Source organism: Lycium ferocissimum, chromosome 3 (assembly GCF_029784015.1).
Source record: "Lycium ferocissimum isolate CSIRO_LF1 chromosome 3, AGI_CSIRO_Lferr_CH_V1, whole genome shotgun sequence".
Classification (NCBI taxonomy): Eukaryota; Viridiplantae; Streptophyta; class Magnoliopsida; order Solanales; family Solanaceae; genus Lycium; species Lycium ferocissimum.
Genome location: NC_081344.1, coordinates 38,236,492 through 38,253,067, shown reverse-complemented (window position 1 = coordinate 38,253,067; position 16,576 = coordinate 38,236,492). Strand labels below are relative to the sequence as shown.

The following is a 16,576-nucleotide window of genomic DNA, read 5'->3' as shown; positions in this document are numbered from 1 at the left end:
GAATTATTTCATTTAGGAAATAACGTATGTCATTTCTCAAAAACAACATACGGGTTTTGCGCACCGCTTCGATCTCGTTATTCTATTTTGTCGTGTTGTTGAATCCAGGCTTTCTTCGAAGTGAAGTAAGGTGGAAGAAGAAGAGCTCTTGTCAAATAAGTTAAGAGTTCTCCTCCTTTAGATGGATTTGAATTAATCTAGATCATAGCTAAGTTGTGGAATTTAGAACTTATGGGATATTGATGGAGAAATCATGTTTGAGTTAGGGTAACTTGTTGAACTGATTTGAAGGTATATTTATAGCACTTTATGGCTAGAAATTATTGGAGTAACTTGAGTATATTGTTGTTGTTGTCATTGATATGTGTTTTGAAGGAAAGAAAAAATTGGAGAAGTATGTTTGATAGTCTTAGTCGAGCTTGCCGCTCGTTGTATCGTTGTTTGGGTTGTAAAACTTGTTATGGGAGTTGCTGGCTGTTTTGAGTTGATGTTGTGCCTATTTTGGACTTGAGGAAAGTTAAAGAAACAGGGGAAATGCTGCCCGTTTAATTATAGAATAAGTTTAACTTTCGATATAGGAAAATGGACTAGTTCGTAGTTTAATGATAGCGTCGTTATTATTGTTGTAGCTTAAAGTGCTTCTCGAGTTAAGCTCCTTGAGTTCCCGAGCAAGTATGTAAAGGCTATCCTTATTTCTTTGTTTGGCATGATTCCTTATCGAGCGAGTCCCGACCAAGGGCACAAAGAGGGTGCCACCTGCAGTAAACCCACGTTCATGTCGTTTCATGATATTCATATAGTAATTTCCCTCGTCGGCAGTTCACTTTCAGTTAGCATTGTTGCTCACGTAGCTAGTAGATAGAAGTAATATTGTAGAGTCTATAGAAGTATACACTCGGCTTCGGGGATATGATGTTTGCCTTCGAGGCTATAATGCTTGATTTTGAGGCTATGATATTCTTGCCTCCGGGGCTATGATATGCTTGCCTTCGGGGCTATTAGCCATGCAGATGCCTTCGAGGCTATATAGACGCACGCTTGCCTTAGGGGCTATGATTATACGTACAGACTGCCTTCGGGGCTACATTGAGTGCCCTCCAAGCTAATCATGCATATCTAGATGCCTTATACGAGGCTAAGTAGTTTGATGTCGTATTACTAGTTATTAGATGTCAAAGGCAAGTAAGATGTACTGATTTCTTATTCGACTTTCAAGCTATGTTCGCTATCTTATATTTCATTCAAGACATTAGTTTCGCCGCCTTTACATACTCGGTACATTATTTCGTACTGACGTCCCTTTGCCTGGGGAGACTGTGTTCATGCCCGTGTCTTGAGTAGGTAGCTGTGAGACCGCATTTCGCAGACTCGCCGAGTACCAAATAGTGTGGTAAGCTCCATGTCATTCAAAGTTACCCAGTACAGAGTTTTGTGTATATAGAGATGATGGGTAGGTCGGGGCCTTGTCCCAATCATAGTACAGTCATTTCTCTTTAGAGGCTTGTTGACGCATTCCTGTATGATATGTATGTCAGTATAGCGGCCTTGCCGGCCCTTGTATATGTTCATTTTGGTACCGTTGGTTATAGGCATTTATGGCAGCCTCGTTGGCCTGTGCAGTTATGTATATGTGTCTTGGGTGTGTGTGACCTTCAGGTATGATAGTAGCTACTTACGCATGATTCGTGATGCCCTTGTTGGCTTGGTTGGTATTGCTCCGCTATGTGCAGGCCTCGTCGGCTAAAAATACCGAGGGTTACCCCCTCCCGCAGTCACAGCATAGTAGGGTTTGCTCCGGGCCGAGCATGGCATGCCCCCGCACCGGCCACGACCCTCTAGATTTGGGGCGTGACAACATATCCATTCATACTTTCATGATATTATTAGCATATGACTAGTAAATTACAAGACAGGGACCTGGGAGGCCGAATATTGGATATGATACATGATTTGGACTGATGATGATATTTCAGCCAACGGTTAGGACCCGATGAGATATGGTATTCCGGGTGGGTATATGGGCCTCATGAGTCCCCCATGGGTCACATGAAACCTACTCCAGGAGCGTGTGTATACCGGTGCATATGGTCATTTCATTGCATACTATTCACTTGCATTTGCATGCATTCCTTTACATTGCATACCATTTATGTTGTTTGCCTTGTTTTCATGCCATGTGTGCCTAAAGTATATAGAGACGGGATCTCTATGCTCGTACTTATCATAACAAATATAAAGATGGGATCTTTACTCTTAAACTTGTCTTAACTAAGAAAAAGACCAAACTTTTACGAATAAGCTTGAATAGAAATGGATTGTATGAATTGACGTAATGTACACATCTTCTATACTTGTTGAATACTATGAACTGTGGATTTTAAACTAACGAAGCAAGAAGAGGAGTATCAGAAGTACCGACCCTTGTCATCACAATAGTTTAGAGTCGGTCAACGATGCTGCTGGGTACACGTGCTTCCCGTACTCACTCTACACTCAAGGTCGCCCTTTGTGTGCAGGTACAGATCCGGGTACGAGTTGAGCATCTTGGCTCAGTGACTGTTGGAGCGCTTTCTTGGAGTTCAGGGTATGCTGATAAGGGTCCCGCATCCCCAGACTTCACTCTATCATTTATTTTTTGTCTTTCTTCACTTCAAACAGTTTATGTAGTATTTCCAAACTGTATTCGGATTTAGTTGCTCATGTACTGTGACTTCCAGGTTTTGGGGAGACGTATTGACTTAGACTACTTATGGCCTTATTTCTATTAGACTTATTATGAGACTTATCATGATTTCCTTTTTTCAATTCCGCGATTTATTTATGTTTCGCGACTTAGCCTTATTTGAGGATTTTGGACCGTGACAAATAGCTGCTTGGCTATCACAATATAAATTCATGTCACCCTGATAATTTTTTTTGTAACATCAAATGCTCAAAGAATAATTAATGAACTCCACCATTATATCCTTCTTCTTTGTGGATATCATTATATGCTTTACTGGTGTGTATATCATTATATTATCGGAAAAGGGCCAAATATACCCCTGTACTATGAGAAAAGGTTTAAATATACCCCTCGTTATACTTTCGGTCCAATATACCCTTGTCGTTATACTATTGGTTCAAATATACCCCTGTACTATGAGGAAAGGTTCAAATATACCCTTCCTCAATTAAGATTGTCCAAGGTGGACATCCAATCCTACGTGTAACTGACATTTGATGAGGTGGATGCCACGTGGCATCCACCTCATTAAATGTCAGTGTCACGTAGGAATAGATGTCCACGTTGGACAATCTTAATGGAGAAGGGTTATATTTGAACCTTTTCTCATAGTACAGGGGTATATTTGAACCAATAGTATAACGACAGGGGTATATTTGGACCGAAAGTATAACGAGGGGTATATTTAAACCTTTTCTTATAGTACAGGGGTATATTTCGCCCTTTTCCATTATATTATTAACACTATGCATATTGTCACATATTTATATGTATAATTGATATATTAGGTAAATGCTTTTATCTGTGTTTACGTGCATATGACCATTAATATATTATAAGTAGAAGCTTTTCAATGACAAGGCTATTCGTACTATCTTTCGCCACGATCTATTGAGGACGGACAATGATGCTTACTGATTCCGAACTCACTCATCTCTCCTTTCCTTTCTGATGTACCATTGTAGACGCATGATCTGGGAAATAACGCACCACATTGTGGTTGATCGATCCATATTTAATTTACAGTTATTCCAACAGTGAGCGAACCACTTAATTCAGTGGTGGTTGAACCTTCTTTGTTATCTTTTCATTTTCTTTTTAGTTGTCGCATTTGTAGTCCTAACTTTTAGATGGTCTTAACTAACCGTGTGAAACTAGACCTATATATTTAGTTCAGTGTTGTATTTTGAATATTGCTTTCCATGGATTTATCTATTTTATTATGCTTAGTCTGGATTATTTCTCTATTCTAATGTATTTTAATATGGATTGAAATGGTTGAGTTGTCGTTAAATTTGGTTTGATCGGCAAAGGAATTTTGGCGTACCCATCACAAGTCCTTGGGATTTGTATTTTGAATATTGCTATCCGTGAATTTATCTATCTTATTATGCTTAGTTTGGATTGTTTCTCTATTCTAATGTATTTTAATATGGATTCAAATGGTTTAGTTGTCGCTAAATTTGGTTTGATCGGCAAAGGAATTTTGGAGTACCCATCACAAGTCCTTGGGATTTTGGGCCATGATATATATTCGAAATTTGGCCTACAGAACAGTCTGATAACTACGTATATGTAATATCCGGTACTGTGAACAAGTTAGATATATTGTTTTGAACGTACTAAATGCTTAAGACTATAAATTTGAAGTTATTTGACATAGAAGGTAAACAGACACCAGAAGGGACACACAATAGCAAATCAGATCGTAATTTAGAGGCTAATCCAATATTTAAATATTACAGATTTGAATGTGGGGTTCTAACATGACTCTTTTGATTAACTGATTTTAAAATCTATTACTTATTTATATTTGTTTGATGAATTTTTTAACATATATACAGGTTCATGACGAAGTTACTAGGTTCATCCAAACTAGTAAGTCATACTCTATATTTGCCTCTCGGTCATTTAAGTAATATTATTTTTTTAATCATGCGGTATCTATAATTCACTGCCCCAATTAATCCGAATTCAATCCGCGCGACTCTAGAGGAGTAAAGCATTCCATGCTAAAAATATTTTTTATTCTCAAGATAAGAACCTAAAATTTCTAATGAAGCTAGAGTCCCGATCATTCCACTGCATCCCTCTGTAGTGTTAACTTTTCGAACTAGTTTAATAACTAGGGAACGACCCTTGAACATTCTAGGGAACTCCGAATGTAATGTTTTTGCAGTTACTTCCTTGTCTGCGACTCATGACTCATTTCATCTTTTTATTTGCCTGCATGAGTATAAGAGAAATATGACATTTCATTTCATATACCATGTTCTGTTTTCATTTAAGCATACTATTTTGAAATCACTAGTTCGGCTAATTAAAAATATATGTTGAATTAATTTTCACGGAAGATAGTACGGCCTACTAAAGGAAACTCCTTTTTAAAATTAAAATTGAGGCCTTTAATTGAGTGCTAATTTTAAAGTGTGAAATAAAACAACACAATTTGACACAAAATTGTAGGCGTCGCTTCCTTGGGCGCGTTAAGTCACAGTAGGACTTTTTCCTTGGCATTGAAGCTTTCAAGAAAACAAAAACTGTTTTATTTCTCTTATTCAAATGAGAACTCCTTCAAAATCTTACTTTAATAAATCATTCCTTGTCACCTTTGACCCGTTAATCAAGATCGGAGTAACCAAAAACCAAAAGCACATTGTCTTTTTCATCCTTTGACCTGTTAATCAAATCATTGCAATATCATCGTTGTCTTCCTTCGCTACCCCCCCCCCCCCCCCGCCCCACCCCCACCTTATATTTTTCCTTTTTAAGGCGAATTCATACCTCAAATTTTGTTCTATGATTTCAGTCATCTTCAATTGAACCATTCCTTTTTCTCCTCCTTAATTATACTCATAAATCTATTTTTTCTGAAAAAAAATTCCCATTTGTTTGAAAAGTTAGTTTATTTATGATTTATTTTCTTGCATGCATTTGACAATATTTCAAACCTGCAGCTGCAATTGGAAAATGATAGATATTCAAGAATTTCTCATGCGTTTCTCACTAGTTTCTTTTGTTCTATATTTCATTCGGAGGCTTAGGAAAACCCTTCACATGGCTATTGTTTCCCCACCAACCCCATCTCCGTCTCCTTCTTCTCCTCCTTCTCCGTCTTCCCTCCACTGGCTCGGTCCATGGATTTTCCTAGAAAAAGAAAAACCCTTTTCAAAGCTCGAAAAATCAAAAAAAACAAGAAACGATCATCCCACAAATGATTATAAGGATGATTTAATTATCTCCAATGATTATAAGGATGATCAAAATCCGGATATCGATGAAGATGCTAGGAGATCTACAAATTCAAGAAAGAGACCTGCAAAGCTTATGGTACCATCATTTGTTCCTTGTTTGGATTTTGGTGAGGTGGGAAAGAAATTTGACAAGACAGAATTTGAGACTGAAGGAAGAAATTATTCGGTTGCTAGTAGAAAAGGAAGAAGACAAGTCATGGAAGATAACCAAGGTGCCATGCTTGATATCTTAGGTGATCCTAAACAAGTAAGTCTCATAATTAATCATCTCTAAAATATTAGATTGTTCTATCATATGTTTATCAAGAAGTATGTATGATTTCCTTCTCTAAAATTATTTCATGTTATTCAAGAAGGGATAGTCCTATATTCCTTTTGTAATTTTATTAGTATATTTAAAATACAACAATTCATTATTTTGTTGCTACTAACTTTTAAAGAAAAAAACAAAAGATAGTCCTATACTCAGTTTTGTAATTTTATTAGTATATTTAAAATACAACAATTCATTATTTTGTTGCTACTAGTTTTTAAATTTTTCAAGACGACTATATATGTCTACTCTTTCTCAAGACTTTCTTTATTAAGACGATTTATGTTTGGTTTATCTTCTAAAATTTGTATTACACTTTCGGAATTGCAATTAATTATTTTTTTTTAATTGTTATTGGTAGGCATTTTTTGTTGTGATTGATGGGCATGGAGGGAAAGCTGCTGCAGAATACGTAGCTGAGAATCTAGGAAAAAACATAGTAAAAGAATTAGGAGGTGTTGAAAGGAAGGAAGGAAAGCACATAGAAGTTGCCATACGGGAAGGTTACTCGCGAACAGACCAACAATTTCTTAAATTGGTAAGTATGACAATGACTATTGCTTTTTTTTTTTTTTTTCAATCTTTGAAAAAATTGATGGCCAGACTTGGCCAAAGTCTTATCCATGAATAGTTAATTAATGAGGGGATTCAATATTCTATTAAGACTGTCATAATGGTAGGTAGACCAAAGTATGCGAGGGATGTATCTACCACAGATTTTCTTCAACTTGTCACGGCAATTTGTTATTTCTCTTCACTAGAGAAACTTAATAAAAGTAGATACAGACAAAAGGGATAAGAAAATGACAATATTAGGTTTAGAATTAAAGTAAATTAATTTATTTTTTTGATTACCGCCAACTACATCTTGTACCACTTGGCTGTGGAGTCAACGGGGGAGCCAATAAGGTTTAGAATTAGCCTATTGACTACCCGCCAACTACATCTTGTAAAGAGCTCTCCTCTTTTTTCTACCCCATCCAAAACCTACACAAAATAACAAAATGAAAAGAGAAACTGAGAGGGAATATATAACAAAACCACCTATGGACTATAAGTCACGGGATCAAAGTCTATAAAACAAGAAAGAAAAAAAAGAGTAAAAAGAACGAGATTTAACTTAGGCTCTCCTCTTTTTTCTACCCCATCCAAAACGTACAAAATATAACAAAATGAAAGAGAAACTGAGAGGGAATATATAACAAAACCACCTATGGACTATAAGTCACGGGATCAAAGTCTATAAAACAAGAAAGAAAAAAAAGTGTAAAAAGAATGAGATTTAACTTATGTACATTGTACATGTAACATCGTTCAGTGTATTAGGGAATGTTATTTACCGCATTTTTTAAAGTTGCTAAATTAGGATTCCTACAGATAATTACCTATTGTTGTATGTCATCTTCACATGACAGTTTACAAAACTGAACATTGTCAGTAGGAAGAAATTACATTAATTATGCAACCATTATTATAGTATATAATATTCTTCTCTATATAAGCAGGGTGAAAATGGTGGAGCTTGTGTAGCTAGTGCACTGTTGAAGGATGAAGAACTTCATGTATCAAACGTGGGAGATTGTAGAGTAGTTTTGAGTAGGAATGGAGTAGCTGTTAGACTAACAAATGATCATCGTCTCTCAAGGGAAGATGAGCGTGCCCGAGTCGAAACTGCAGTAAGTCTTTTCTCAATTTTATAATTAAATAGATGGGTTGTGATGTTACATGTAATGGAGCTTATGTTTCGAGTAATATTGACAATTCTTCTACAATTAATTTCAGGGTGGATTTGTGTATTGTCACAATGGAGTTTGGCGAGTGAATGGATCACTTGCAGTTTCAAGGGCATTTGGAGATAACTACTTAAAGGAATGGATCATTTCTGAACCAGATGTTGTCAAGCTTCCTTTAACTTCTGATTGTGAATTTCTCATCATGGCTTCTGATGGCTTGTGGGATAAGGTAAATTTCTATGACAAATATCGATAAACGATGACCTTATAAAAATGGTAACTAACATTTTATAATAGGTTAAACTATCATTGATATCGTACAAAATCTTTGTGCTTTCTGTCAGTGCGTATAAATTAATCCTTAAATCACCGATACCATGGAAAAAATGTCAGGACAAATAGGACTACCAAAATAGAGTCGTTCAAGAAAAATATTCATGCTTAGGAAACTTTCATATAGTTTGTCACCTGCTAGCTACTAATTACGGAGTAATTACTAATTTGCCAGCATGTATTGGTTTTCATGCAGGTAAGTGACCAAGAAGCTGTAGATGTGGTATCAAAAGAGAAGAGTTCGATATTGGCTTGTAAGAAGCTTGTAGATATGTCAGCAAGAAGAGGCAACCTTGATGACAAAACAGTCATGGTCATCAATCTTCAAAGCTTCCTAGGCAGTAATTAAGAGTTAACTTAATTAGTCTAAGCAGCATAGTTTATGTGAAATTCTAGGGAAACAGGAAGGGTTTCTCCATCATCCTTGTGTACGTATATAGAGTGTCCTTCTTTATATCACATATAATAGAAGGAAACAAGGATGATGAGAAGAAAGTGGCCTAAGATTATTGCCACTATAGCTAAGTAAGAATTAGTTTCTTTGTATGTGTAATGAGTTAAGAAAGTGGCCTAAGATAATCCACATTTTCTATTTCAACTCAGAGGTTAATTAATAGGTCTATTCCTTTTGAATCTATTGATAGAATAGACTAAACAAATCAATTAGTGGGTTTGTCTTATTAGCTTCTGCGAGTAGCGAGTCAGAAGAAAAGCTTAAATGTAAACTCCTTCATAAACGAAGTTTGGTTGTTTGACTCGGTCAAGATAGACCTCGTTCATTCTTTAATTTATTATTTGTTAAAAACTTGCAAATTGAAGTCCGTATATCGTTACTTCTTTCAGTAATCTTTACCATTTGTACTATTACTGTGAAATAGAAGAATTAACGCTTTAGACAAAGTTCATTTATAGTTCAGTGAGAATCTCACTAAGAGTTTATTTGGTTGGTTAGATAAAAGATTATAGTCTCAGGATAAATTGAGGAATTTTTTAATTTTATATTTGGTATATTTTTTTTATAGGATTAATAATCTCGGGATTGATTATACTATAATTTTAGTATTATTCTTATATCATATATACTTTATGGGGTCATTTGGTTCAAAACTGGGATACCTCATACCCCAGGATTATAATCCTCTGGGATATATCCTGGACTATCAATCCCAACTACTCTATGGAATAAGTTATACCAAAATTTTGGTATAAAAAAAAAAAAATTGTTTTTAGCTAAAATCTCAATCCAAACACAGGGTAAATTTAACGGGATAATCTACCTAATCCCTTAAATCAAACCACCACAATGTGGGATAATTCGGGGATTATTAAAATATCAAAGTGACACATTTACCCTTTGCAAAACTTTTCTCCTCAAGTTTTGTAATAAACAAAAGGTTAAATTGAAAATAATATTTTATCTCAATTTATATGATTTAAATCAAATATATATTTTATAGGGAAAAGGTGCAAACTTACCCATCAACTTTGCGATTTAGAGCAGATATACCCCTCGTTTAAAAAGTGGTGTATATATACCCCTGCCGTTACAAAATGGTGCAAATATACCCTTTACGCTAATGGAATCTTTTGTAAAAATCGTTTAGCTTATTTTTTAATTAAAAAAATGCCACGTGGCTTTAATAAAAAGTCTACTCATTTTTTTTAGTATACAGTCACATGGTAATTTTTTTTCCTGGTGGGTCGGGTCTGGTTCGTTTAAAAAATGGCTAGACTTATTTTTTTAAAGTCATGAGGATATTTTTTTAAACGAACCACACCTGACACACCAGTAAAAAAAATTACCATGTGTCTTTCGAAAAATATGTCTACTAAAATAAATTTTGGTAGCCTTTTTTTTAAAGCCACGTGGCATTTTTAAAATTAAAAAATAAGCTAAATGATTTTAAAAAAAAAAAATTACGGTCAGCGAAAAGGGTATATTTGCACCATTTGTAAAAAAGCAAGGGGTATATTTTCACCATTTTGTAACGGCAGGAATATAAATACAACACTTTTTTAACGAAGGGTATATTTGCTCTAAATCGCAAAGTTGAGGGGTATATTTACACCTTTGCCCTATTTTATATTATAGCCAACATATCGCCCATCTTAGTCTAATGAACCAAACAGATTAAAGTACATTCATTAAGTAATTCCATCATTATTTAATTCTACATTACGATTCCCAACCAAATAATTGTTGGGTCTGTCCTGGTAATTGGAATTAGTGTAATTAGAAGGGTAGTAAGTATACAACCTAGTAATTACACAATATAGCCGATATATTTGTCATATTCACTTCAAATGAAAAGTACTTTTCACTTTCTATAAATGTGTTTGCATTTATTACATTCTTTTATCGGAAAAGGGCCAAAATTACCCCTGAACTTTGAGAAATAGTTCATCGATACCCTTCGTTATATTATAGGGTCAATTATCGATCAATAGTTATCTTATGGGATCAATTATCTAGCATATAATCGAAGCGGTACGTCACGTGGCATCATTCCAGACCTTCAAAATTATTTTCCCCTCAAATAGTTATTTACCCACTCAAATAATCCAACCTGACCCGGATTTATTTTTTTCAGCCAAACTCATACGGACCCAACCCTTTTACCCCTAAAATCGTTTCCTCCCTAAACACACTCTCTCATACGGACCCAACCCTTGTGGTTCTCTTTAGTCAAATTCTTTAGTGTAAATTCTGTTTGGTTGTGCTTTAGTGTAAATTCTGCTTGAAAAATTGGTCTGAAATTACTTCATCCGTTTAGTGTAATCTGTTTGGTACTCTCTGCATCTTTCTAACACCATTAGTAAAATTACAATGGAGAAAAATTCAATTAGTAATATGCTGAACTAATATGCATATTAAAAGTTAAATTTTAACTTGCATATTCTATTAGCAGTGTTAAACTAATATGCTGAAATATTTTCAGAGAAGTTGGAAGAAAACACGAAATCAGTATCTTCTTTAAACTTGTTATTGCGTTAACACTTTACACAATCTTTGATTTGGGAGTCAAACATATGCCAAAAAGTAGAACTTGTTTGATACGAATGGGACAGTGAGAGTGCTTCTTTCTTAGTCAACAGAAGAGCTGCTGTCAGCTTCAGCTGTGTGTGTTAGCTATGCTATATGCATATTTAGGGAGGAAATGGTTTTTAGGGTATACAGGTTGGGTCCGTATGAGTTTGGCTGAAAAAAATAAATTCGGGTCGGGTTAGGTTATTTTAGTAGGTAAATAATTATTTGAGGGGAAAATAATTTTGAAGGTCTGGGATGATGCCATGTGACAACCGTTTGACATAAGGGTATGATTGATCTCATAGTATAACGGTAAGGGTATAATTGACCATATAGTATAACGAAGGGTATGGATGAACTATTTCTCAAAGTTCAGGGGTAATTTTGGCCCTTTTCCGTTCTTTTATTCAGTTATCACTACTTTTTGCAACTTTTTTCTTATTTAAATTTTTTTTAATAAAGCATGACGTAGTAAAAAAAAAAAGGATAAATAAAGTAATTGAAAGCTCCTATTTTAGCCAACTCTATATATGAAAGAAATAAATGAAATATAAATTAGAATTAAACTACAATTTCGGCTATATGGAATCTTCTCTTTCCTTTCTTTTTCTTGTAATTTTTCTCTTTCTATTTCTTTTTCCTGATTGTTTGATTTTCTTTTTCCTTCCGTTACCCCACATGTTGATTGCGCTTTATGCCTATACATAATTTTCGTTTGATCTCCTCCTAATTTTATGCAAAAATTTCTAAAAGTCAGTTTCTTCTTAAAATAATCTCATCATTATCTCATATAAATTCAAAGTGCTTCAATAAGAAATGGAAGAAGCAGCAGACAAAATTACACTCACACAAGACTTCATATTGCAAAAGCATATCAAATTGGATGTAGCTTCTAATCTAAACTTTTACAAAACTTCTGTCGATGTTTCTCATCTTCTTTGTGCTTCATCCCGTGATATGATATTTTAAACCCGTTACCAAAAGTCTTTTGATTCCTTTTGTTTTTTCCATGTGATTGATGTCCGGTGACTTGAAAAATGAAGGAAGAGTTAATATGGTATGGTAATGATTCCTTAAAAATTTCAAAATGACTTGGATTGTTAATGCATGTCTTGGTTTCCAAACTTTGATCATCACTGTATCTGATCTATTTCGATGATACCTATGCACAAGGTTTAGATTTGGCATGTGAAAAAGTGAGATGGTGAATTCATATGTTGTTTCTGTTTATATAGATGTGTTTGGAATTTAGTGGTGAAAATACTTTCAAGTTCTGCAATTATTAGTGATGCTTGCATATATAAAGTTGTAACTGAAATTTTACACTAAAAGATGAAAATTAATTTCATAATTGAAACGTTGTGTAAGGGATTTAAAGGAGAGGTAATCATATCATATCATATATATTTATATTATACTAAAAGTGGTAAGCTCCAACCTTTAAAGTTGGATTACTGTTTTACCCTGTTATAAATTAAAATGTAACAAAACATAAACATCTTAGATACATTTTACAAAAGATAAATAGAACCGTTAAATTAGAAAAATATAAACGTGGACCCGTTGAAATGCTCTGCTTTTATTTAGTCCTTTGGATTCTTCAGAAATGAAGCATGTAAGCTTGAGCATTTATTTTTCATACATTTAAAAACTTAACATTTCTAATGTAATGAATTAGCAATTATAATGGAAAAAATGTTACTATCATATTAGTAGGGAAAATTAGCTCATTTGCCGAAGAAACTAGCAGATATATATTGTTAATAAATGATCTCATCCGTTAAAGAAAATCTTCAAACACTCAATTAATTTTTGATTAAATATTATAAAATTACGTGAGTAAACATTCATTCTTGCAATCTGGAATGATATGTAACTGTTTATTTATTGTAAATATTGATGTAAGTCATACAAAACGTCATTTTAAAATCTATACGATGAAGAAGTAAAAAGTTGAAAGCAGCCCAAAGTCTCTTCTCCTCCTCCATTTCCCAAATTGTTTTCAATGTCTCTTTCATATTCAAGGTATTTGAACGATCTAGAAATATACATGGAGTGCAGAGGTCCAGCAATGAAGGTTATGAGCCCAATCTTAAGAGATCAGAAAGAAAATCTCTTTCAATGTTAAAGTAGGATTTTAGTTTTTTTGACTCGCTAATTTTAATTTTTACTGTATATATCTTAGAATTCTATCATTGCTTACTAGCAGGTGGAAATTTGTTTTGTAAAGATGGCCGGATAAGCTTTTCAATATATATTTATTGTATTATTCATTTGAACAAAAAATGCACTGAAAGGTATAAAATTTCGTATTACTAATATAAATGATTCTTTTTCTCTTCTATTGTCGTTTTGTAGAAGTCCAACCACTGCAAAAGTTCATCTAAATCGATTCTTTCGTTTTATGTTTAATGTTATGTTTCAGTTTAATTTGTGTGTATAGGGTAAAAACTGAGATGACACGTGGCGAAGTCTGGTGTTGACATGTGGCAAGCAGAATTGACTATGGGTGCGATTTAGTCGAAGACCTGGAGGAAGCCGTTTCATGCGCGATCGAAGCAACGGGTCTAGATGAATTGTCACGGAGTAGTTATGAGTATTAGGCGTAACATATCCGGTCCAGATATGCAGCCAAACGTTATGCATTTTCAATTAAAAAGCATTTATTGAACATTATTGTACATTATGAGGGAGCGATTCACAGCCTTTGGCTCTTGAATTGATACCTAGAAAAGAAGCCCAACATCAGTGTTAGAGGACATTAATTTACACTTTACGCTATCCACAAAATATAAGCTTGTTCACTTATTTTAGCTTCGGTTTATACTTTGTTCTTTAAGGCTTGAAGTAGATCCGGAGACATTCTCATTGAGAGATTCCTCCGAGCTCAAGCTACCCAGGCTAATTCTATTATATCATTACTTTCTATTAACTTGATGTCACTCTTTATTATTCTTTACATTATTATCACTGTTCATACAAGTCAATCCACGTATCCTTTAAACCACTAAACAAATTCAATTGTACCTTTTGAGAGTAAACAGTTTGGCGCCCACCATGGGGCTAAGGATAATTGTGGCATTGCTTTGTTACTTTCAGTACTTCACTAATCACTTCTATGTTTGTGAAATCAGGTGAAAACTTAGGAACATGGCAGCCACTAGAGATCAAACCGACACCAATAACAATGAGTTGTTGAACAACATACTTGCTTTGGAGATCGATCCAGCTACTGGAGAAGTTCGAGCAAGGAATGAACATGTGGCTTTGCCTCGAGGGTCTAGGCGCACGGGTGATGATCATATCCCAAAGGCGAGGTAAGAGTCGCCAGGTCAGACTTGGGAAAAATATTTGACAAGCTGGAGAAACAACAGAAAGCAATAACGGATCTACATGAAAAAAATGGTTCTCGTGCAGGCATGGCAAATGGAAATACGATGGCTAGGGAAGAAGACGACGGAGAAGGTAGTAGGAATGGTTTCGAAAATAATGACGCACTGAAAATTATGAAAAGTACCTTCAAGCCCTATCCCAGATCAATAGGTCACAATCGGTTTCAAGATAATCCAAAAAGGAGTGCTAATTCCGAATTAAGATATTTTGGGGACATGTATCAACCTTTTGGTCCGTCAGAAAGGTCGCATGCTAGATCGGAATGAGGTCGCAACAGTCAATCATTTCTAGCATCAGAGAAACCCGAGTTTGACAGGCAGAATGATCGAAATCAAAGTAGCAGAGGTTTGCAGGTTAAAGTAGGAGCAGGCGAATCAACATCAAATAATGCTAAAAATCCAAGATTATCCTAATATAACTTTAATATTGATGTGGCCGGGTTGGTGGCAGCAATTGGTCAAATCAAAGATACAAGATGGTCAAAACCTATCCGATCAGATCCAAGTCAAAGGGATCCAAATTTGGTTTGCGATTTCTACGGGACACATGGACACTGAACGGCAGATTGTATACACCTCCGGGATGAAGTAGCTCAGTTATTAAAAAATGGGCATCTTAGGGAATTTCTGAGTGATTGAGCCAAAGATAACCACAGCAAAAACAGGAAAGCAAACAAGAATATTGAGCTGATCACACCGCATCATGTGATTAACATGATAATCGGAGGTACGGAAGTTGCAGGGATAACTTTCACAATGGCCAAAAAGACCAAACGTCTTGAGAATTTTAACACAAAAAGGCGATCACGTACAATGATAAATATGCTGAGGGCGTCACGCTCCCTCATAATAAGGCGTTAGTAATTACTGTAACTCTTGACTAGTTTCAAATTAAACGTATTTTAATTGATTTAGGTAGCTCAACCAACATTGTTCGGTGGAAGGTTATAGAGCAAATGGGGATGCTGGAAAAAATTACACCGTCTTCTAGAGTTCTCAATGGATTCAACATTATGAGTGAAATGGCAAAGGTGATATCATGCTACCAATTAATGTAGGTGGAATGATCAAGCAGACAAAATTTTATGTCATAGATGGGGTTTTGAGGGATAATGTGATCTTTAGGAGGCCTTGGATACATGACATGAAAGCTATACATTTGAGGCTTCGTTTACTGTTGAAATTTTCCAACACCATAAGGAATCCGACAAATTTGAGGTGAGCAACCAACGGCGAAGGAAATGTTTGCCATAAAAGAGCCAGCTGAAGAGAAAAAGAAGTCGATAGATGTCACGATCCAAATTACTAAGCCGTGAAGGCACCAACTCCTACTAAGTCAGTAAGCCATCCACAACCTATTTAGAACAGTTCCATAAGGAAATTAATGCGGAAAGGAAATCATACAAGTCATTTTTAAGGTCTTTATATCTGATAGTCATAAAACATAAACAAAGTGTTACAAACCCCAAAATCTGGTGTCACTAGTACAAGAACTTACTAAATAAGTACAAGTCTGAGATGCAACCCGAAATACTTTCAAGGAAGTAAAAGACAGAAAGTAAAGGATAGAGAGAAAATTTAGTGCTAAGGATCCTTATGTAACTCACCCCGAACTCTCCAAATGGCCTCCTCAATGACCGGCGTTGTCCCGAGATCCACTAGTACTGGGAACGGAATCTGCACACAAAAAGGGTGCAACAAGTGTAGCGTGAGTACGGGAAAACAACGTGTACTCAGCAGCATCGTCGATTGACCCTAACGAAAACGGAGATGAGGGTTGGTCTACGATTACTGCTTT

At 35.2% G+C, this 16,576-nt stretch overlaps 1 protein-coding gene across 2 annotated transcripts; it reads left to right on the top strand.

Moving 5' to 3' along the window:
- The first annotated feature begins 5,498 nt into the window (after positions 1–5,498).
- LOC132050214 (probable protein phosphatase 2C 2) lies at positions 5,499–9,145 on the top strand. Of its 2 annotated transcripts, XM_059441353.1 has the most exons (6): positions 5,499–5,956; positions 5,987–6,226; positions 6,654–6,830; positions 7,798–7,968; positions 8,075–8,254; positions 8,555–9,145. In XM_059441353.1, exons 1-6 carry the CDS (start codon positions 5,654–5,656, stop codon positions 8,705–8,707), a joined length of 1,224 nt encoding a protein of 407 aa, XP_059297336.1. In that variant the 5' UTR covers positions 5,499–5,653; the 3' UTR covers positions 8,708–9,145. The 2 variants fall into 2 exon arrangements, with proteins under 2 accessions (XP_059297336.1, XP_059297335.1); XM_059441352.1 differs by having other exon boundaries at positions 5,499–6,226.
- The last annotated feature ends 7,431 nt before the right edge of the window (positions 9,146–16,576 follow it).

What these genes read in the sequence shown, in the direction of transcription:
- LOC132050214 (XM_059441352.1), top strand. Translation starts at nt 5,654, where the DNA reads ATGCATTTGACAATATTTCAAACCTGCAGCTGCAATTGGAAAATGATA. An exon ending in ACCAACAATTTCTTAAATTG is followed by an intron (nt 6,831 to 7,797) that starts GTAAGTATGACA and finishes CTATATAAGCAG; the next exon opens with GGTGAAAATGGTGGAGCTTG. An exon ending in CTGATGGCTTGTGGGATAAG is followed by an intron (nt 8,255 to 8,554) that starts GTAAATTTCTAT and finishes GTTTTCATGCAG; the next exon opens with GTAAGTGACCAAGAAGCTGT.